Source organism: Thermothielavioides terrestris, chromosome 2, assembly GCF_000226115.1.
Source record: "Thermothielavioides terrestris NRRL 8126 chromosome 2, complete sequence".
NCBI classification, from domain to species: domain Eukaryota; kingdom Fungi; phylum Ascomycota; class Sordariomycetes; order Sordariales; family Chaetomiaceae; genus Thermothielavioides; species Thermothielavioides terrestris.
The window spans coordinates 7,963,946-7,985,897 of record NC_016458.1 but is presented as its reverse complement, the minus strand read 5'-3'; the positions used below and the strand labels follow the sequence as shown (position 1 = coordinate 7,985,897).

The window sequence follows — 21,952 nt, the reverse complement described above, 5'->3', positions numbered from 1 at the left end:
CCCATTACAAGTCCACCACAATCACCGGATTACCCAACTTGCCGGTGTTACCGTACATGACCGATGCATTGGCCATCAGCGCGCCGTTGTTGCTGCCCGGCCCGAGCATGATCCATTTCCACAGGATGTTGCCGACGCCGTAGTACAGCACGTTGAACGCGTCAACCCACCGCATACTCGGGATGAGGTCGTAGAACAGGCCCCTGGCAGGCCGCGACATGAGCGACTCGTAGGCCCGCTGGCACTCGTCGAAGTAGACGGCCTCCGTGCCGTGGCCCCAGTGCACGTGGCCGAAGACGTGCAGCTTCGGCTTGACCCGCCAGACCTCGTCGAGGAGGCCGGCGCATCCGAGCCCGAGGTCGAGGTGGTGGCGCTGGCACGGTCAGCAAAACCGTTGAGCGCAGCCTCCTAGGAGCGTCCAGACACTTACCGGTGGGGTGTGCGTCACCAGCACGTCCGTCTCCTCCGGTATCCTGCCCTCCCACGGATGCTGCTCCCTCTGGTATTGGTACCTGCCCGCAATCGTCAGCCCCCATATCCACAGCAGGTACCTTCCCCCCCCAACCTGTCCCTCACTCACGCAAAGCCCTCGCCACACCACGGCACCGCGCCCCAGCCGTACACATTCAGCCTCCTCCCGCCCTCGAACTCGAGCTCCACCGCCCGGTCACAGAGATACTCCACCCCGCTAAAATCCACCACCACCCCGCCGCCCTCCTTCTCCCCCAACTGTCCCCTAACAGCCGCATCCAACCAGACGTCATGATTCCCGCCGACAACAACCTTCCACCGGTGCGGCAGCGCCCGCAACCAGTCGATCTGCGCCTGGATCTCCGCGGCCGTGCCGCCGTCCGTCAGGTCGCCGCAGTGCACGAGCAGGTCGCCCGCGGGGACGCCGCCGCCGGCGGCGGCGGCGGGGGGCAGTGCGGTGCGGCCGTGCGTGTCCGACAGGCAGACCACGCGGATCGGGCGCCGGCCGGGCGCCGGCCGGAAGGGCGCGCCCCGCAGCGGCAGCAGCACGTGCCGGTATAGCAGCGCGGTGAGGTGTTGGAGGGGCGAGGTCAGCAGCCAGTCTAGCACGGTCGGCGGGTCCCAGGGGGAGGGGCGGCGGAGGTGTAGGGCGGTGAGGAGTTTGTTGAGGAGGCGGGTGAGCATTTTTTTTTTTTTTTTCGTCTCTCTTTGGACTTTTTGTCGGTTTGATGCGGGTGGGCGAAGGAGGAAGAGTGAGAATGTGATGGGTGGTGGACGGGTGGGATGAGATGATTTTGTAAGTGGTAGGTTGTAAACGATGTCGGAAGGCGAGGAGCCAAGTCAGTGAGCAAATGAGACACTGTTTTGGTAGGCGCCACTGAGCCTCTTTGGGGAAGGTTAGGGTTTGAAGGCTCTGCAGTTTCCGAGATGCACTTCGAGCGGTGTGCCCAATTGTTTGGAAGGGAACCGGCGTCACATAGCCAGCCGAACGGTTGGCATTGTTTCGACGTCGCTTTGAATTGGAGGAGAGCCTGTGAGGCTGGCTGCAAGTTGCCCAACAGGCAGCCTCGTCTTGCTAACTCGATCGAGACGGGGAGTACGATCACAGTATGAAATCGGTCAACACACAGTCCAGAGAAGGCGTGCTGAATGGACGCTCCAAAGTCTCTGGATTAAAAGATGGACGCTGCCTACTAGTACTTCAAAGTTGGCCCAGCTTGAAAGACATCAATATTCTAGTTGGATATCGCATAATTTAGAATGATCTCGGGGGTAAAGCTGCCGGTGTGTTTCACCGTTGCCGCGGCAGAGTGGCTGACTTACATCCACCGTATCTCCGTAACAAGCCCCGGGTGGCGCATACCCGTTTATGACTCTGAAACTGGATGAACTCAATGACTCCTAGGGGCCCGGGAGAGAGTGCTATGGACTATGCGCCATAAGATTTTCGGCTCTCGACATCAATTGAGATGTCACCTTGCGATTTCGTCCGTTTGCTTCTTGCGCATTTGGTCGTTTCGCACCTCGAGATGCCACTTACACATGCATGTAAACCCTAGCAGCCATTTCAGAACTCGTTACAATGCTGTGACACCCCCCCCAAGGACAATGCTGCCCGCAGAGCGCGCTCTGGCTGCAGAAGCGTACCTAATGTCGGATATTGAAAGACCTCAGAAAATTACGGCAGCTCCCAAAAAATGAAGCCAAACAGGGAGCGCGCCAGCCTCCTCAGCTGTGTGTCGTGGGCTGGAGATCAAGCTCTGTGGAATGTCCGCTGCTGAAAATGACACGAAGCGGATCCGAAACGGACTGGTATATACAAACATCGACAGTTTGGAGGTTTGAAGGTGCACGCTGTGTACGGTTCAGCATGTGATACTATTGTTGTACTTGATACTATGCTGTACTCGTCATACAACGATCCAATCCGTGAAGTCTACCCAAGAGCAGTTAGAGCGTCGAGGAGGTCGGTGTCGAAGCATAAATAACCCTTATTCCCGTGGCATGTTCGTCCAGACCTGCTCCTCCGAAGGGAACAGAACACGATGCGGTAAGTCTTGTACTTTCCCAGCTGCCGAAGAAAACTCAACCAGTGGACAGCGGAAATGGAAGCGATATCTCTATAACTCAGTTCAGAAACAGCAACAAGCAGTAAGTACTCTGGTGGTATCCGCGCATACATCGCATCCCAGCTCTATCGTTGTCCGCATCCCATGTAATTCCCGTTCGATGTGCCCCATTTTAGTTGTTGTCCCCCAGAATGCGAACCCCAAACCCAAACATTCATGCGAAAGCCATACAAAAGAAAATCAGACCGAAACCAACCCACAGAACTACCCATCCATCCAACCATTTTTTTTTCTCAACCAACCCCCTCCTCTATACATACCTCGGCAACCCCCCGTCATCCACCTCCTCCCCACCACCCGCCACCGCCGCCACCGCTGCGGTTGCCGACCCCCTAACCATCCACTCCGCCCTCGCCTCCCCTCCGGCCTCCGCAGCCAGGAACTCCCCAGCCGGCACCCGCAGCACCCTAGGCCTGAGGTGCTCGTCCGCAGCAAGCTCCTCAAAGCTGGGCAACCTTCCCGTCGCCCCGCCAGATGCCAAGCTCCCGCAATCGTCGAGCTCCTGCTCCTGAAGCGAGAGAAGCGACGGCGGGGGCGGAGGCGGAGGCAGCGGCGCGAACCCCTCGACGGCGATCTGCAGCGGCACGACCAGCGAGACGGTGTGCGTGGAGGAGGAGGAGGAGGAGGAGGAGGAGGAGCCGGTGGTGGCCAGGCTGAGGGTCAGGTGGGCGGTGTAGACGCGCGAGGCGATGCACGAGTGGAAGGTCGGCACGAGCGTCTTCTTGTCGGTCGGCAGGGCCAGGGGGATGGTCAGGGTTGTCGTGTGCGTCGGGATGTCCGAGGAAAGGGTGGAGGAGGCGGTGGTGGTGGTGGTGCTGCTGGTGGAGCGGCGGTGGTTGGTTTTGTGCTTTGGCTTGGTCGTGGTCGTGGCCGTCTTGCCTGGTGATGAAGGCAGGCTGAGGAAGGCGGCGGCGGCGTCGTTGTCGTTGTCGTCCTCGGCGTCGCTGCTGGTGCTGCAGTAGCCCGAGTCGCGGCGGGTGAGTTGCGGGGCGGCGACAGGGGTCCAGGCGGGCTGCTCGGCCAGCGCGACGGGCGGCAGCGCGACCGAGGTGAAGAAGTGGCCGCGGCGTTCGAGCCCGTACGGCTGGTTCCACTCGCCCAGGTTGGGGAAGTCGGCGATGGTGCCGGACGAGAAGTAGGTGTGCGCGGTCAGCTTGGCGGTCACGCCCGTGATGGCGGGCGGCAGCGTGCGCGGCGACTCGGGCGTGAAGGTCAGCGTGATGCGCGCCATGGGGTGCACCATGACGCGGCGGCCGTCGGCCGAGAGCACGGCGGCGCCCGGCTGCGCGGCCTCGGCGGTGAGCCGGCCGAGCTTGGTCGCCAGCAGCTTCCTGCGCAGCGTCTTGGTCTTGCTCATGCGGTAGAGCCTGTCCTTCTCCGTCACGTTGAGCGGCGGCTGCTCCGCCGTCGCGGGCAGCACCTGGATCGCCTGCGTGGCCTCCATGATGCGCGTCTTCCGGCCGCCCACGCCGTCCTCGCGCAGCACGCGCGCCTTGACCGCGTACTCGACCCGGGCCATCTTGGGCGCCATGTCGTCCCGCTGCCAGCCGCCGCCCATGCTGGGGGGCAGCAGCACGTGGTGGTCCTGCAGCTGGTCCGAGAGGCGCTCGTGGTTGCACGCGTTGATGGTGAGCTGGCTCGGGATGACGAAGTTGAACGGGATCGTGTACGTCCGGCCGGGCTCGAGCACCCTCGGCACCGGGTACGTCGACTCGGGGATCGGCATCATCATCTTGAGGAACGTGTGGGTGATTTCTTGCGGCACGCTGATGCCCTCGAACGCCGTCTTGGTCTGTCCGAGGAGGATGATCTGGATCGAGTCAAAGCGGACCTCGCGCTTGGTCGTGATGGTCACCTCGCCGGCCACGGGCGACGCGGATGTGTAGACCTTGGAGCTGGAATGGTCCTTCAGGATGACGCGGATGTCGGACATCGGGTAGGCCAGCCTCCGGTTGGTGGCCGGGGTCTCGGACGCAGAGCTGATGCTCGAGCCGGATGTCAACGTCCTTGCCCCCATGCTGGTTGCTGCTTCCATCCACGCGGAGCTAGGCATGGTGGTGAAGGGCGTGTGAGGCTTGGGAGGCGGAGGAGGAGGAGGAGGAGGAGGAGGAGGAGCTCCAGGACACAAACGGCCCAAACTGGCGCGGAGCGGAGCGGACTGAAGGTCAAGTGAGCGGGGATGGCGTGAGATGTCGCTGTTGGATTGGGTACCCAGTGAACAGAAGATGTATTCGCTGTGTGTTGTAAGCGCTTCCTATGTCGACCGGTTACCAGGCAGTTGGGGGCCGGGTGTTTTATGTCTGGACGCAGGTCTTCCTTGTCCTTTGAGACTTGCGTCAAAAGCCCAAACTCTGAGGGGGCCAGTTTTGCTCACAAACACACAATGGAGATGGATCCAACTAGATGGTTCTTCCTTTCCGTTCATCCAATGTCCGTATTATAGCGATATCTAGCCCGACCACCTGGGACGTCGAGACAGCCCTGTTGGTGACACACCTACCTCCACTCAGCCTAGTGTAGCCCGTTGACTCATGACCAAGCAGTTCCGTCCCAGGACCCAAACTACACTACACTAGTAAAAGCCAAGGCGTAGGGGAGTGTCATGCCTCGTGGCCGCGGACGCCCTTCTTCCAGACATGGCTCGCCAGCGTGGAACCGTGGTCGGCTTGCGCTGATTGGCGAATCCATGGGGGAGGGTGTGTGAGGAAGAAAGGGCGGGCATGTGGAACGCGCCAGGCGCTGCAAGTTGCTGGCCGACATGCACGCCCATCGCACCTTGATGGTGGAGCCGGCTGGTCAGGTCAGTGGTCAATGTTATGGGTTGGTACATACACTATTAGTTATCCGCTAAGTTACTTATGTACATAGTACTGCGCACTGTCGGTAGCTGGTAGCTTGTTATTGAGTACGTAAGACGAGTACGGAGGCAATCCGTGCGAATCCGTGCATGCGCAGTTGTGAGGTTGTTAGTTGAGAGACCTACCCTTAGGGAGTATGTACACGGTACCGGGTCACACACATCGCTCCTGCAACCTGCACGGCGAGACAAAGAAGCCAATGCTTGTCAAGGTCGCCATGCGCCCTTCAACGGCCTGTTGATGATTAATGCTCGCTCTCCCGCAGGACTTGACTTGTACACTAACTTGAGGTTGTTGCACTAATGTAAGGTAGTGATGGACAATGAGACGGCAGACAGACGGGATGCGATGGCAGACGGCTGCCAGACTTGGATCGGCATGAGTGGACCTTGACGGCCGGCTGGCGCCAAGGTGGATCCCACGCAGCGCCCTTGCCCGTTTCTTACACTAGCAGAGTCTTGGCATCCCACCTTTGTCGCTTGCATGTTGTCCAAGGAAAGGCGCATGGTCATAACGACACGAGTGAGAGATTCCGTAATCGGCCGTCGTTTCTGGTCAATTCCGATATCAGAACTCGTGCCATCGACTCTGAAGCCTTGAATCAAAGCCCAATGCGGCACGGTCGCGCGGACCGCTTTCCTTGGCTTTGAATAGTTCGTCGTTTCCGTTTCCCTCGCTTTGTGAAGTCGGTGGCGCCATCGGAACCCAGTCCGGTCTCGGATAACGGACAACAAGCAGATGTTGACGTTTCCAGACTCTCCGCCCAATTGGACACTTCTCAGCCCTGCCCGCCATCCTGCGAGTGGAGCCCCGCATCTCCGCATTCCTTTTCGTGTTTTCAAGTCGTGGTTCGCTCAAAGCAGCAAAGCAGAGGCTTCTCGACCCAATTCGTCAGCACCTTCACAGAATCTTGTCTTGTTGCTCAATTGTGTGGCCACTGTGTACTGTGTATACAACACGCGACGAGGGATGCATCTAACGGGCCGCCCTTGGAGGGTTCATGCCTGCTCTTTCTGTGGCCCAACATGGATAGAGTCGTCTTTGTCGCGAGCTCAAATGTCCCGGTTGAAAGTTGGAGTCATCCGGGCTGATACACAGTATGGACATACAGCTCCACAGCGGACACCGGACTCGGTTTCTTTCCGACCCCAATAGGCGCCATCCCCAACGCAGCCGAGCTTCACTACAGGACGGAACTACACGTGTCCGGAATACACTAGTTTAAACAAAGGGAATCCATTGTCCCGCTACTGCCGCCAAGGCTCGGTGGCTTCAGCACAGCTGGTAGTGTACCCAAGGGACTGGGAAGCTTCGACGGCGTTACGTCGTTTCACCGCGTAACTCCAGGTCCTCCGTGTGTGTGCACACGCGGGGTGCTTCGCATGCGACACAGGAGGGTGCACGGAGGACGCATGTAAGGTACGTGTACGGGATACTCCCACTCCATGCGCAGGAGTGAACACCACTGATATCAGCTAATTTGAATGCAGGTGACGAGGGATGCTCATGCTAGTGAGCAGGAAAAATACAAACACATCAGGCAATAATGACAGCCTCCATGCATGTTGGTCCAGTTCGAAGGCTTGCCTTTTGCGCCTTTCCTTTGACATGTCGTCACGTTTCGAAGCTTTTGGAAACCCTGCTCTCGCGAAATTTGATCCCTGCTTTTCGCCCAGCTCGTGTACTACCTTACGGTATACCACGCTAGGCTCGCCGGGCCTGAGTTACGTCCCACTAGTTAACTTACCTTACCTCGCTTAGGTAAGAGAGCTTAACCGATGTCCCAGGAGGAGTCACAGCCACATTAATAATCCCACCTGCCAGCGTGCTGTGTAAGCTGAAAACGATGGTGGAAAATGGCGTGAATTTTCTCAGTGTGGATGGCTGAGCCAGACAGCCTGATTTAAATGCGCCAACTGGGTGCTGACTAAAATCCATCCTTCTTCCTGGTGGTCTGTGCCAATTCCTTCAAAGCTCACCTGGCAGCTGGGGAGTCATCCTCACAGTTCCAAAATAGCGTTGCGTCAAGTCTCTGCTCCGCTGTGCTCCAGTGCATCTCCACATTGAGTTTAATCTATTGTAAGTGTACCTAGTGTATGTACTGTAGTGTATGTAGTGTCACTATCCCAACCCGAATACGACCAAAGGAGTGACTCCCACGCCTTGAGCCGACTCTATGCTCAAACTACAACGTTTCCATGTACGGATTACAAAGCATACAGTCGACAGTACTGCGTAAGCAGAATTTTCCTGCCAAGCGGGGGCCCACAGACAAGTCATTGCCGTGCGGGAGATGGACGGCTCTCCACATCCCGCTCAGTCGTGCCACGAGATGAACAGCATGATGCCCGCCCCGAGCAGGATGGCCGCAAACTGCACCAGGGTCTTGCGCAGCTCGGCCGCCTTGTTGGGCCCCGTCTCGAGCAGCTCCGGGATGACGGCGACCGTGCCGACGTAGAGAAACGTGCCCGCCGTGAACGGCAGCAGCATGTCGCCCCAGGTCAGGCTGGTGCCCCACAGCCCGGCGCGCATGCCCACGGCGCTCCCGTCGCCGCTGCCGTCGCCAAGCTCCTGCACGGCGATGCCGATCAGCGTGCCGATCAGGGCGCCGATGGCCGTCACGAACTGGGCGCCCATGGCCTGCCGCTTGGAGAAGCCTGACTGCACCAGCAGCGCGAAGTCGCCGACCTCGTGCGGGATCTCGTGGAAGAAAATGGCGATGGTGGTGGTGGCACCTATCGTAGGCGACGCGTAGAACGAGGCCGCCATGGCGAGCCCGTCGGTGATGTTGTGCGTGAAATCGGCGCTGCAGAGCAGAATATCAGCATTACCTTCCTTCGCCCATCCAAAGCTGAAAGCCGCCGAGGGTCCACGCACATCATATTCAGCAAACCCCCAAGCTTCACCGAAGGATTCGCCGCCTTTTCCTCCATCTCGCCAACCGCTTCTCCCTGCCCCTCCCCCTCCGTCTTGCCCCCCTTTTTCCTCCTCAGCCTCATCCCCTCCTTCTCCTCCCCTTCCCCGCCCACCGCGCTCGACCTCCCCTCAACCTCCGTAACAACAGCGCTCCCACTCCCCGCATGCCCATGCCCATGCTCATGCCCATGCTCATGCCCCGCACCACCAGTAGCAATCCTCAACCCTTTATCCATGGCCACAAACGCGACAAAGCCGACCAGCACCGCGACACCCAGCAGCAGGTTCCGGTTCGGCTGCACCAGCACGAGCCGGGCGCGCGCCGGGTCGTCCTCGCCGAGGAAGATCTCGGGCAGCAGGTGGAAGAGGGTGTCGCCGAGCAGGCCGCCGACGGCGAAGGCGACCATGGCGGACAGCGCGGCCGGGTCGATGTCGGGCGGGCACAGCGCCAGCAGCAGGTTCGGCGGGCCCGAGATGTACAGCGTCGCCAGCAGCGCGTTGACGCCCGGGTGCGCGGCGGGGAAGAGCAGCGCGAAGAGCCGGGCGGTCAGGGACGAGGTGGGGGAGGTGGTAGTAGCGGAGTGGGCGCTCGATTTGAGGGCGCTCAGGTGCGCTACGATGGGGCATTGCTGGCGGCGGGTGCCCCCGGCGGGGGAGTGGTTAGCTGGCCGGGTGGTTTGGTGGGAGTAGTAAGATTGGGATGGTTTTGCGGGTTTTGCAAGGGCGACTCAGGGGAGAAAGGAAAGGGGAACGGACTTGGAGATGCGCGTCGAGCTCGGCGAGGGAGAGGTCCTCGAGAGTGGGGAAGTCGGGTTTGCTGCTGCTGCTGCCGCCGCCGCCGCTGCTGCTGGCGCGGGCGAATTGGGCCAGGGCAACGGTCGCCAGGACGAGGAGGAGGACGGCGGCGCGGGTGCGCCGGAGCGGGAAGGGAGCCATCGCGACGCGGGGTTGAGGGACAATCGAAGGTGCACGGTGAGGAGCGCCGCGCGGGAGGTTTGCGGCTACGCGACGGCAGGGAAAACGGAGTCGCGTGGTGTGTGGGCGAGTGGATCGAGGCCGCTTTGTCCGAAATGGAAGGAGGATAACTTTGACATTATTGGGGGATGCCAAGACCCGCACCACCCCGTAGGGCTGAAGCGAAACCGGGTCATTAACTGTACAGTACCTTACATACAATACATACACCACGGAATAGCGGGTCAGTCAGTCCCTGTTCCTTGGGAGTGGATTGTGTGGTTAACCATCGATTGATAAGTTGCACTACGCTGGTTGTAATCCGTGCTTTGTATCTGAAGCAAGCAAACCCAAGCCGGCCATTCGACGTCCTAGGTCCTGAGCAAACTTCGTCCGGTGTGGGTGGTTCCGGGCTGTCGGGTCGGTCTAACCGGGAAACCGGGAGCACCACTACCACGGTAACTTGCAGTTAATTACTGGTCATTAAACCGGCAGACAGAAGGACCGCTTCAAACTCGAGAAACTAACACAACCGCAGGCCATGGCGTCCACTACTAATCTTAGGGTCTGTCTCGACCGTCCAGATGAATTCAGCACTCATATTGAAACACAGATATCTGGTTTGTATATTAGCGAGTTCAGCCGCGGTCAATCCATCGCCACAGCGCAACCATGCATGTCCGCAGCCAAAAGTGCAGCGCCTCCGGGTGCCAGCTCGTTATGACTAGCAGCTTCATGTTCCCCAGCTCCAAACCCAACCCAACCCATGCCATGCGGACCAACGCCTGCTCACGGTCACAACAAGGCAAGGTTTCCGCCATGCCCGCCTCCAGCCTCACGACGCCGCACACGCCGCCTCCTCCGTCCCCTTGCACGAGATGTCAAACAGGGGCGTGGTCGACAGCTCGCTCCCCACGACCCCAAAGCTCGGCTCGGGCGTCCCCTTCCCAGCGTCGCGCAGGATATACCACCAAACGTTCTCCCGCCCCAACAGCGGACACCCGACCTCGTCCCAGAACCGCCTCGCATTCTCCACCGACGGCACCGCCTCGTTGGACGTATGCCCGCTGACGGGGAACCCAGTCTCGGTGATCCACACGGGCTTCGTCTCGTTGCCGCCGCCACCGCCACCAGCAACCGCCTGCCTCGTGCGCGCCAGCGCGTCGTCAAACAGCTCCTTGGCCCTGTCGATCCCGTTCGCCTGCGTGCTCTGCCAGTACGGGAACGCATTGACGCCGACGAAGTCGGCCGCGTCCACGACCTCCTTGCTGCCCGCGTCCACCCACGCCGTCCACGTGTCCGTGTGCCCCACCGGCGCGCCCGCCAGCGCCGTGCCCGCCAGCGCCGCCCGCACCCGCCGGATGTAGCCCGCGACCGCGGCCGGGCTGGCGCCCGCCCCCGCGCCGTTGGCGATGCCTATCGCTGACGCCCGGTACAGGTCCTCGCTGCCTACCGAGATGCCCACCACCAGGTCGGTGAAGCGCGTGCCGTAGGTGGCCATGGCGGTGTGCAGCGCTGCGAGCTCGTTGGTGACCACCGCGTCGCCGGCGGAGCACCAGATGCCGAGGAGGAGGGAGGTGTTGGTTGCGATCGCCGCCGGGATGGCGGCGATGGGGTCCTGCGCGGTGCCCCATTGCTGGTGGGCGGGGGGGTGTTAGTGTATTGGATGGGCTGGCGTTGCCTGTCTGGGAGAGTGGCTACTCACAATCGTGGTGTAGAGCCGGGCGCTGGTGAACCCGCCAGCGGGCGCGCCGACAAGGCGCTGAGCCGCTGTGAACTCGGCCTCGAAGTCGGCCTGCGTCTTAGGGCTCTGGTCTTGGAAGAATGCGCCGTAGTTGAAGCCCTGATAGACGGCTTGGGCAACGGAGATGGTGGCGGTCAGAGCCGCCAGACACTGTGTGCTTCTCATTGTGGAAGAGGAACGCGAGCTGGAGGATGCTATCTTGTGATATTGGTAAGGCTGGGTATTCTCTGAACTAGAGATCCCAGAGTAAGATGTTCGCAACGTTGCTGCAGTGAGAGAGCTCAGGGGCACGCATCTGCAAGGGAGAGGAGGGCCAGGGAACTTATACCATGGTCATTCAGGGGCAACATTGAGTCCGTTGGCCACGCGGATACCACTTTACTGATAGGCGTCTCAGGGCATAACGAACATTGTGGCTCAGAGCAGCATTGAAGGCAGTAATGACACAGCGCGAGCATTGAGATGAACCCCGCGAGAACAACGCACTCTGGCACACTCAAAGAAGCATATGGTGGCACACAAAGCTTGATACGGCCCGTTCCGAGACCAGGCGACCTCGAGTTCATTGTCAGTGCAGTATCAGCCATGACGACGTGGCCACGAGTCTTACTGCGTCTTGCTGGATACCCAAGATCAGGTCCTTGAGTTCCGTTCATGATCGGACTGATGTAGTGTTCGTGTGTATTCTGTACTGCCAGTCAGCCTCCAAAATGGCGCTATATAATTCACCCAGGACGTGTAGTGAGTCCTCATGTCACGACGGAACTTGCCTACGGTGTCCTGAAAGGCTTGCTGTCTCGCATACGCCTGATACCTCTGTCCATCACCGAGTTTACACGGTAGATCAATTGAGGTCCCAGCAGGCTGGGATGCTCTCCTGCGGCGGAAATTGGGAAAGGATCTCATATTCAAACCATTATCAGTGACGAGCGGTTCACAAATTAATGGAAAAGTTTGAGTATCAGGAAGGAATGGGAAATCAAGAAGTTGTTGCGATGGACAAGCTGCTCACTCTCAGGGAGGTGGGGGAGGAGGGGGAGGAGGTTTTCCCTGCGAGACAGAGACTTTGGAATACACTACATGTTAGGTCCCGGTATACATCAGTGATCTCCTCATGCTGAGCTTCACTCCCGCAAAGGATCACTGTGAGGCTCTGGATGTGACGCTGCGAGACATGAATGAAGTAAGGGTCCCGCTCGCCCCGCAGATGCCACTTGAAGCAGCACAAGCCCCGCATCCAAGGCGCGATGAAGTCATGATCCAAGCCTGCATTTCTCTGCTTGCTCCTCCTCCTTAATGAGCAGGTAAACTTCCACCAAGCACTACATGGCATATGGGATCTCTTACCTCTCCAGGATTCCCGCCAGATCGCGCATTTCTCTTCCCTCGACCGCTTACCGGAGCTCACCACCGTTATCATCAACAAAAATAGTCTTCACCTTTAGCTCACGCACCATCATCTCCCCCACCACCAGAAAAATGTCCGCGCCCCCAGCCCCCGCCCCCTGGCGCGCCCCCTTCCTCGCCCACATCTCCCTCCTGCCCACCCCAACCTTCACCCTGGCGACGCTGCACCCCGCCCCGCCGGCGGAGGCGCCCTCGCCCGCTATGCCCTGCCTGCCGCGCGCCCGCACCTGCGTCTTCCGCGGCTTGTGGGCCTCGCCGCTGCCCTCGTCTTCTTCCTCCTCCAACAACAATCCCCGCAACCCGGCCCCGCGCAACCCGCCGCTGTACGAGTCCGACCTGCCCGTCTTCACGACCGACGCGCGCACCGACAAGGTGACCGAGATCCTGGACTCGGGCAGCGGCGAGGCGATCGCGGCGTCCGGCGGCGCGACGGGCGGCGGCGGGCCCGTCGAGGCCGTCTTCTGGGTCGACGCTGCGCCCCGCGGCGACAGCGGCGGCGGCAACGGCGGCGGCGTCCGCGTGCGCACGCAGTGGCGCGTGCGCGGCCGCGCGCTGGTTCTGGGCCCCGACGCCGACGGGGACGGGGACGGGGCCGCGGCGGTGCGGGCCGTGCTGAGAAGGCGGATGAGGAGGGTTCGGGCAGGAGGTGCAGGCGGCGGTGGAGGCGGAGGCATAGGCGGAAAGGAGGGGGAGGCAGAGGGGGAGGGAGAACAAGAAGAAGAAGGGGGTTGGAGCTTTGCGCGGGAGGTCACGGCGCATTTTGGCAATCTGAGTCCCCTGATGCGGGGCTCCTTCCGCGCGCCGCCGCCCGGCACGCCGATCGCGTATCATACGGAGAAGGGCGAGGCGGTGGGGCAGCGGCTGGATGATCTGGAGGATCCGGTGGCGAGGCGGAACTTCAGGGTCGTGGTGATTGTGCCGGACGAGGTGGACCAGGTCGACCTGAGCGACGAGCTGCGGCCCAGGAGGTGGTTGTATGTCTATCGGGGCGAGTCGGGCGAGTCGAAGCTGCCGGGCGGGGAGGTCATTGGGGAGTGGGAGAAGGTGGAGGTCTGGCCGTAGGAGGGATGACAGAGAGTCGAAAGGGGGTCCTCCGCTAGAGTGCTCCCGGGCCTGGGGGTCAATGCTGCCGTGTAGCAAGAGGAACGGATAACCTGGCTCTGTCTCTCTTACTGCCACAGAAGGTAACAGTCCTTCTGGTCTATGTGTTGATGCGCGTGTCCACTGCCGTGTGCATGCGTTGCACCGTCCATAGCTGGGTATATGCTCGATGCTTAAATTGCCCAGTACACCGGGTACTCTCTTAGCCCCCAGGCGTACGATTCGTAACCTGAATCCGCCGGTCAACCTGGCCGAGTGCAAGACTGTTCCATACCTTTATGTCACGAGTTTCACACTCGAGGGGTCCCCATACATCCGTGGGTCGAAGCACGCACTCACGATCGAAATCACTTTCAACCAGGCACATAGTGAATGCACAGTACACGTCTGGCAACGGGGACAGCACACGCAATACGGGAAAGTGACCGCCAAAGCCCCTGAGCTCAGGAGATTCCCTGGCCCGGAGACCTCGTTTGCCTTGCCATGGCTCACGACTGCCCTGTAGGCAACCAAGGGGGCTCAATAGTCTCAGGCGCGCTCACTCGAACACAGACAAGCAACGCCGCGCCGTTAGTCGTTTCCAGCACAAGATGCCATCTCAACCCGAAGAACGCCAGCAGAACCCGTAGGTCCAAACAGCGCATTTCGCGAGCCTGCACAACTGTGGCCCGGGTCCATCCCGCGCAGGCAGTCACCCCAGCAGAGCATCTCACTCCTAGTGACCTAGCAAAAGATCAATCGGGGCTGCCGGGCCCCTGAACCGACGGCCTTTCGACTCTGTACGGGGACGAGGCATTCGGGCTCGTCCGCCTCTTCCCCTTGAACGTTTGGCGGCGGCCGGCGATGGAAGAGCGCCAGGAGAAGAGCCCTGACGGGCCGCGATTCGTGCGCTGCGACGAAGGTGTTGGGGCTCTGCGAAGCAGTTGGGTTTGTTTGCGTGCTGAGGCGAATGCTGAGTGGGACCTGCGTTCGACAGCGGCACTGTCTCTTCAAACGGCGTTGTCATAGCCTTCCTCATGAGAACCCGACCCCGTATCGGGGGACCCGGGAGACCTCATAGATCACAGTCCATCGTCAAATGAAGCCTTGCCACGGCTGCGCTTGGATCTCTCTCCTTCCAGGGGCGAAGTTGTGATGGCACTGCTCACCATTGAGTGGCCATCCCGCCTCTGCCTCTTGACGCTCCCGACGTCCGAGAGCTCGGCTCCTTCCAAGCCTGTCCTTGCTCTGCCCTGTTGATAGCCCCACGCATCGGTCAAGACGGGCTGGGATCTTCGTCGATATGGAGCGTCCCCGCGAAATCGTGCTGCGCCAAGCGGCGCTTCACTGATTCGACATGTGCGGAATATTCACCAGGCACCCTGGCCCCGGCAAGCCTCCAACCTCTGCAGAGAATCCGGGTGTTCTCCAACATTCTCTTGACTTCTTCGTCGAGTCAAAAATCCCACCATCTCTCTACTGTGTAGCTGTTTGTAGAACACTCGCCAACCAGTATCCCCGGGCTGCCAGGATGCCAAAAGCTCGCGTTATTCTCCGAGGTGTTCAGACACTTCCTTCAAACGATCGATTGGATACCAGGGCCGGCCGCCCATGCGAAGAAGCGCGTTGTAATAGCCTAGTTCTACCACTCGCTGCTCCTCTTTGGTTGGCCGCAGCGGAGTCAGAGACCTCTCGCGGCCGGAACGGTCGATGCGGAGGTTGCCGCCAAAGCGGCAAGATGAAGCGGATGAGCTGGCGGGAGGATCACCCCCAGCCGGCTTGCTCGAGCCCGACTAGCATGACCGCTAGGGCAACTGTCTAGAACTCTTCGGCAGGCAAGGGTGCCTGCCTTGAAGATGTGCTCCTAGATACCTTGAAGAGACTGGTTGGCATCCTGCTTGCATCAACTGGGGTACTTGATAGTCGCCGCAGATTGGGATCGATGCATGGGGCTCAGAACTGGGCACTGACCGTTCTGTGCGACAACGATCGGCCCTGTTCAAACATCAAGGAGACAACCAACACGACTCAGACGACGTGTTTCCCGAAGCAAGAGCCGCGAGGCACACGACAGCTAGCGCCGCAGGGGAAGCCCCGCCACGTCTGACACCCCTCTCACGCCGACCCGCTGAGCTCAGGAGTCCACCCAGATCAACTTGGAGAACTGCGTCAAGCGGGAAGCGCACCGACTCATTGGACGACCACGCCGGACCACGCCGGACCACCGAACCTACACTATGTACCATCCTTGGGTGGGCCGCTTTTCACGGGTCCTCTTGATCAAGCCCACTCGACCAAGTTCCCCACCGTGAGGCTACCATCGTGAGTTCCGCCCCGGTAGTTATGTGCGGGTGCCAGTGGCACCGTTGCAGTGAGCCCTGCTCTTCCCCACGTTACACCGAGGGGAGCCGCCAAAAGCTGTGTCCGTCCTCCGCAGGCAGGTGAGAGAGAAATGGACTCGCCGCTCGCCTGCGTTCTCCAAGACCATTGCCGACAACTGGAAGATTCCTTGGCGACGAAAGAAAATAGCGCAGCCATGATCCCTGTTGGCGACCGAAATGAAATCGGGAGTCGTTGCGAGTGCCGGCCCCGCTTCGCCGAGGTCCAAGGACGGATCTGCTCTCGAGGGCTGCCCGTGATGTTGGGAACTTTGTTTCATGGCCTTGTGTTGGGCATGGTTGCTGCGTGTTGCCAAGGAACTGCCGAGACTCAACAATTCAGAGAACCGGGGGTGCTCTGCTGTCAAACAGCAACCAAGCAGCACGGGCCCCGCGCTGCGAACTCAGCCATCGCCAAGAGGGGAGTTCAGTAGTGTATGCTTGGACGAACTACACTGCGGCACTCAAGTGAACACTAGTGTATAACGTTAGATTGCTAAAACATGCCCCAGGAGAAAGGTACAGCATGATAACTAAACCAAGGCGGGACGGTACCGAGCAAATTGCGCGGATGGCGGTCAGAAAACGAATGTCGCCTAGCCACCTACACCGCTGTCGCCTTGGGTTGCCAGCTAACTCAACCCGGCTTACTGCGCACACTATCGCTCCCTGATGACGTCCACTGGCAGGTTGGACTGTGGGATCCCGGGATGCGGCGGGATAAGGCCCAGTTACACTAGTTACCAGTTAGGAAGTTTGGTAGTGTAACTTCGCGCACAGCGCAAGCGCAGCAACCCCCGGCGCCCCTCTGTCACCTAGGATTCGCGATTTTCGCAAAACCGGGTAGACGTTAAAGAGGTCCCGCCAAGACTAATTTCGGCCAATTGTCGGCAATGTTTTTACAACGTTTTTACGCAACCCCGATCGCCAAGGTGTTCACACTATCGCCAAGCGGTTAGTTCGCCGGGGGTACGGGGGCAGCGCTAGCCCCCCGCTAGTTAGGGTTTAGGTCAAGGTTAGGATAGAGGTTAAGGTTAGGATACGGGTTAACTTCGTTTTCTTTTTTTTCGATTTGGTTGAGGTTTCGTAAAGTTGTTGCTACGAGTCTTTGCGATTCTTCGTTGTTGATGTTGCTCGAAGTCGTTTACCTTGTGGCGATTGTAAATACTTGTAAGCGGCAGTCTCCGAAATTAGTCTTGGCGGGACCTCTTTAACGACGACCCAAAACCGGCCCACCACCACCCTGGCTGCGTTAAATCCTGCCCTGGGATCCCATGTGCTCGGGAGGACGGCAATGAGTGCGAGGCACTTCGATGCACAATTTGATAAAGTTAGTTCACTCAGGTCGTTACCCAGATTGGTGCGCAGCGTGCGACGCCGCCAACGTGGTGGTTGTCTTGCATGCATATTATTAGTCGGGACCCTCCCCTTCCCCAGAGGAGCGGGCTCTTCTTGTTGCCCAGCCTTTTTCTCCCACTCTCCCCTGTGAGTTAGTTATCGCCCAGTCCCAAGGTTCCTGCCCTGCGAAAACACAACACGGTCTCCCACACAGCTGTCTGTCCTCCGAGTGTCGAGGGCTACCGGTTCCATGCCGCGACATCATCGACCCGGTCACAATAGCATTGTGCGTGCAGCAACCCGGCGACACCCGCGGAGGGCGAACGCTTATTCCCGACAGCCGAGAAACAAACAAAGTATTACACACACGAATCCGACGTCATAGCACCGAGTCCCAGCAGGGCAGCCTGCGATTCGGGACGGGGAAGCACAACCCCGGATTCCACGATAATAAGAAGCACAGTCAAACGCACTGCAGCTCGCGAGCAACGGTAGCAAGTTCGGACAGGGGACTGCGCCACGTCCCCCGCTCGTCCCCTCTTCGGAGGATGACGGGCGTGGCCTGCCTTGAGTCCTTAACTAGTTGAAGCGCCCGTTGCCATCCATGGCCCTGTACTCGGACCCGCCGCCGCTGCGCACGTTCAGCGAGGACAAGCCGACGCTGCTGGTGTGCTGGTGGATGACCAGCTTCTGCGCCGTGCTCATCGCCCTGCGCTTGCTTGGCCGCCTGATCCGAACCGAGAAGCTCTTCAGGGAGGATCGGACGGCCGCCCTCGCCCTCGTGCCCCTGTTCCTGCGCATGGCCTGCGTGCATGTGATCCTGCTCTTCGGCACCAACAACGCCCAGCTCGCTGCTGCTGGCCTTTCGGACGACGAGCTCCACCGCAAGGCCGTCGCCAGCGGACTGGTCCTTCTGAGCAGGGTGCTCTACGCCGCGACGTATGTGTGACATCGTCTATCTCAATCTCAATCTCTCTCTCACACGGACCTCCCCTCGCCCGCTATTTAAATCAGCCCCTGATTCATGGACGTGCTGACCACGAGATTGTTCTGTAGCCTGTGGATCTTGAAGTACGCCATCCTCGAGTTCTTCAAGCGGCTCAATGTCAATTGGAGACGGACGTATGACATCGCTCTCGTGTTTCTCCGCGCGGCGCTCATCACCACGTTCATCGCCGTCGTCATTAGCGACCTGGCCGAATGCCAGCCCTTTTCCCACTACTGGCAGGTCCTCCCTGACCCGGGGGGCCGGTGCCGGCAGGGCTACGCGCAGCTGCTGACCATGGCCATCTGCAACGTCATCACGGACCTGCTACTCGTGATCTTGCCGGTCTCCCTCATCCTCGGCAGCTCCCTGAGCGCCAAGCGCAAGTTCCAGCTCGTCCTGCTGTTCTCCCTCAGCCTCGCCCCGGTCGCCGTCACCCTCTACCGCGTCCCGCACATCATCGAGGCCCACGGCAGCCAGCAGGCCCGGTCGCTCTACGCCTCGGTCGAGCTGCTCTTCGCGACCGCCGCGGCGAACGCCCTGGTGCTGGGCTCCTTTGTGCGCGACAGGGGCGTCAAGAAGCGCCGGTTCAAGTACGACTCGCTCGCCGCCGGCTCCGTCGTCCGCTCGTCCGCCTCCTACACCCGCCGCCCCCCGGCCCTCCGCCACTGGGGCAGCGACGAGGACCTCGTCCGAGATGTGGGCTACGGCGTCAAGCCCGAGCTGCGCGGCGCGTCCCCCTCCTCGCCGACCGCACCCCACCGCCAATACATTCCCGCCCCCGTCGTCGCTCCGCACCAGCCCCACCAGGGGAACATGAACTCCTGGCGGTTTCCCGGCCAGGAGGGACCACGACGGCCCAGCACATCGCTCAGCATCAGCGACGACTACCCCGCCGGCGGCGACAGGCCCCCAAGCCGGAGCGGCAGCTCCAGCGCCGCCACCACCCACCGCCACGTCTCCTTCTTCGACTACGGCGGCCTGCTCGACCCGCCGGCTGCCACCACCACCACCACCTCCTCCTCCGGCAGGCGAGACGGCTTCAGCACCAGCGCAAGCGCCAAACCCACCCCAGCGGCCGCGCCGCCGGAGCCCGCCGTCCCCGCCGGCAGCGGCGGCTTCCGGCGCGGGTCGGCCGCGCTGCTGCAGGACCTGGGCGGGCTGCTGCTGCTCTCGCCGACGCCGAGCTCGAGGCGGGGGCGATCACGGTCGCGCAAGGGGAAGGACCCGCCGCCGTGGTCCTCGTCGTCGTCGCCGTTGTCGCCGGCCAGCTCGCCCGTGTCGGGGTCGCCGGTGCCGCGGCCGCGCGACGCACCACCCGGTGGTGGTGGTGGTGGTTTGGAGCCGGAGATGGAGCTGGAGTTGATGGATGTGGGCGGGCTGTTGGGGCCGTCGGGGGGCTCACGGAGCTAGTGCCACCGGGGGGAGGATTTTGCTTGACATACATAAGCAGGCAAGCGAGCATGTATCATATTTCGTGGGTGAGATCGGATGCTGGCTGGACCTGCCGCACCACGTACATATGGATTACGGGCGGTGAAGTTGTTACGGGAGGTGTTGGCTGGATGCAGGGAGTTATGGGCTCAGGGAATTGAATGGAAGGAAGGGCGTTGGGGGGTCTTCTTTGATCGACGAGACACGACATCACGACACATACATCACCAACACCGAAAGAGGCGCGGAAGCTATGTCTGGCGTGACATTTGGATGTGGTCACGGCTGTGGAGAGAGCTGGAATGCTGCGAACGGATTTGCGGCGGCGACAGGGCGTAGAGGCGGCTTTGAATCGGGATCGGCTCGTCTTGAGCTACAGGATATCATATACCCGGACTAGATCATACATAAAGGACTAGTCAGTAAAGATAATCACATTTGAGAGCGCGTACACACGAGGTGGCGGCTGGCATCGTCCCTTCTTCTCGCTCACTTTGCAAACGGCACAACTCAACTAAGGTGTGTCACGCCGCGCGTTGAGAGGGCTGGCCATATATGAGGCATATAGCCATGCATTTTCTAGACAACTAACTGCCCTACTCCAGCCAGACATGCGCAACTCCCTGTCGGCGAGACCACGCTGTGTTTCCCCGCAAATCTTGGATATGGAAATGACCAGCTTGAGATTGCCTCTAGAACAGAAAACAAATCCCTCCCCAAACGCCGCACTATGATCAAAAGCAGAGCCGTACCAAAACTCACTCAAACGCCCTGGTTTTTGTTAAGGAAAAGAAAAAAAAAATGACGCCGCAAGCCCAATCCGTCCCACCATATCCATCCCACCAATCTTTGATTCCGCCCTCTCCGCCTAGAATTATGGCCGCCCCTTTGTTTCACACGCACAGCCGGTAACTCGCATACCGGCCGGCGGTCTCACTCGTCCGGATGATCTTGACCACCTGGCCCTTCTTCAGGCCGAGGTAGCGGGCGATGGGGTCCTTGCTGAGGATGCGGGGCAGCTGGGTCTCCTTGAGGCGGTAGCGCTTCAGCAGGGCGGCCTTCTCCTCGCGGCTGAGCAGCACGTGCTTGGGCACGAGCTCGTGGTGGGTGATATTGACGAGCAGGTCCTCCTCCAGGAAGCACTCGATCAGGGTGAACTGCGAGGTGACGGTCATGACCTTGCGCGCCTGCGCCGACAGCGCTACCGCCGTCACGAGGATGCCCGCGCGGAAGTTGTTCTGCGCGCAGTGCTCCACGAACTTCTTCATGACAGAGATGCCGATCGAGCCCTTGTCCGGGCAGAACTCGACCCAGATCGTGCCGCACTCGGGCGCCGGGTCCGGGTTGGCGGCCGTCGGCGGCGGCGTGAACTTCTTGATCATCGCTTCGGACGGGCGGGCCGAGAACTGCATCTTCGCGCGGCTGCGGCGTGGGCGAGTGGGGTTAGCAAGAAAGAAAAAACGGGCCGGGCGGAGAGAAGAAGGAAAGAAGATAGATGGTGGCGACGCACTTCGGGCTGCCATCGTCATTGGTGTACTCGGCGCGGAACCGGTCGAGCGAGATCTTGACTTCTTCTTCGGCCAGCTCGTAGCCCTGCGGCGGAGAATGGTCAGTCAGCCGGCGCCTTGAGCATGCAAAGCGGAAACGTCGGCGGCGGCAACGGCTCCGGCTGCGGCTCGCGTACCCTGTCCTGCACCATCTCGTGGATCGTCCGCCAGGCGCGCCAGAGCCTCGTGACCTCCTTCGCGTAGACGGCCGAGTTGTTTTCCTCCTCCATGATGTGCGACTGTTGCAGCTGAATCCGGGGAAGGATTGAGTTTGGGGGTTGTGGGAGGGAGCGGTGGTGGTTCAAAGGTTGTCGACACTGGCTCGCCGAATTTGCGATTGGCAAGACCGCAACACTTGCGCAAGGCTGCAAGAAGCCGACTGAAGGCTGCAAAAAAAGTGAGCGAAAGGTGAGCGGGTCGGACACCCCACTTTGATCCCGCCTGCGAATGAAGGCCCGTGCCCCACCCAGCTACAGAATAGCAAACTCTTCGAGTCTCATTAAGCAGCTCATAATAACCTAACCTCTCCCTCAGTAGGTGTAGTCAAGATGTCTGACTTGATATTCTTCACAATCTCCGAACAAAGGAGCTAACCACGCCATCCTCGACCACCAAAAATTGACTCCCGATTGAAGCACGCTCCGCCACTTGCTTGTTAAAACCCTCGCCCCTCTTTCACCAAGTTTCCCCATGGTCACTACTGCCAGCCAT

General features: G+C 60.2%; 3 protein-coding genes across 3 annotated transcripts; all 3 read right to left on the bottom strand.

Moving 5' to 3' along the window:
• Positions 1-4: 4 nt before the first annotated feature.
• THITE_37042 (uncharacterized protein) lies at positions 5-1,155 on the bottom strand (the record flags this gene model as incomplete). Its single annotated transcript, XM_003653333.1, has 3 exons — positions 5-373; positions 431-512; positions 581-1,155. 3 exons carry the CDS (start codon positions 1,153-1,155, stop codon positions 5-7), a joined length of 1,026 nt encoding a protein of 341 aa, XP_003653381.1.
• Positions 1,154-21,611, bottom strand: THITE_2170468 (uncharacterized protein). The gene is given in 5 exon segments (XM_003653332.1): positions 1,154-1,170; positions 20,231-20,233; positions 20,251-21,116; positions 21,205-21,287; positions 21,379-21,611. 3 exon segments carry the CDS (start codon positions 21,469-21,471, stop codon positions 20,588-20,590), a joined length of 705 nt encoding a protein of 234 aa, XP_003653380.1. The 5' UTR covers positions 21,472-21,611; the 3' UTR covers positions 1,154-1,170; positions 20,231-20,233; positions 20,251-20,587.
• On the bottom strand, positions 7,517-9,310 carry THITE_66261 (uncharacterized protein; the record flags this gene model as incomplete). The annotated part of the gene is made up of 3 exons (XM_003653686.1): positions 7,517-8,264; positions 8,336-9,003; positions 9,131-9,310. 3 exons carry the CDS (start codon positions 9,308-9,310, stop codon positions 7,775-7,777), a joined length of 1,338 nt encoding a protein of 445 aa, XP_003653734.1. The 3' UTR covers positions 7,517-7,774.
• Positions 21,612-21,952: the final 341 nt, after the last annotated feature.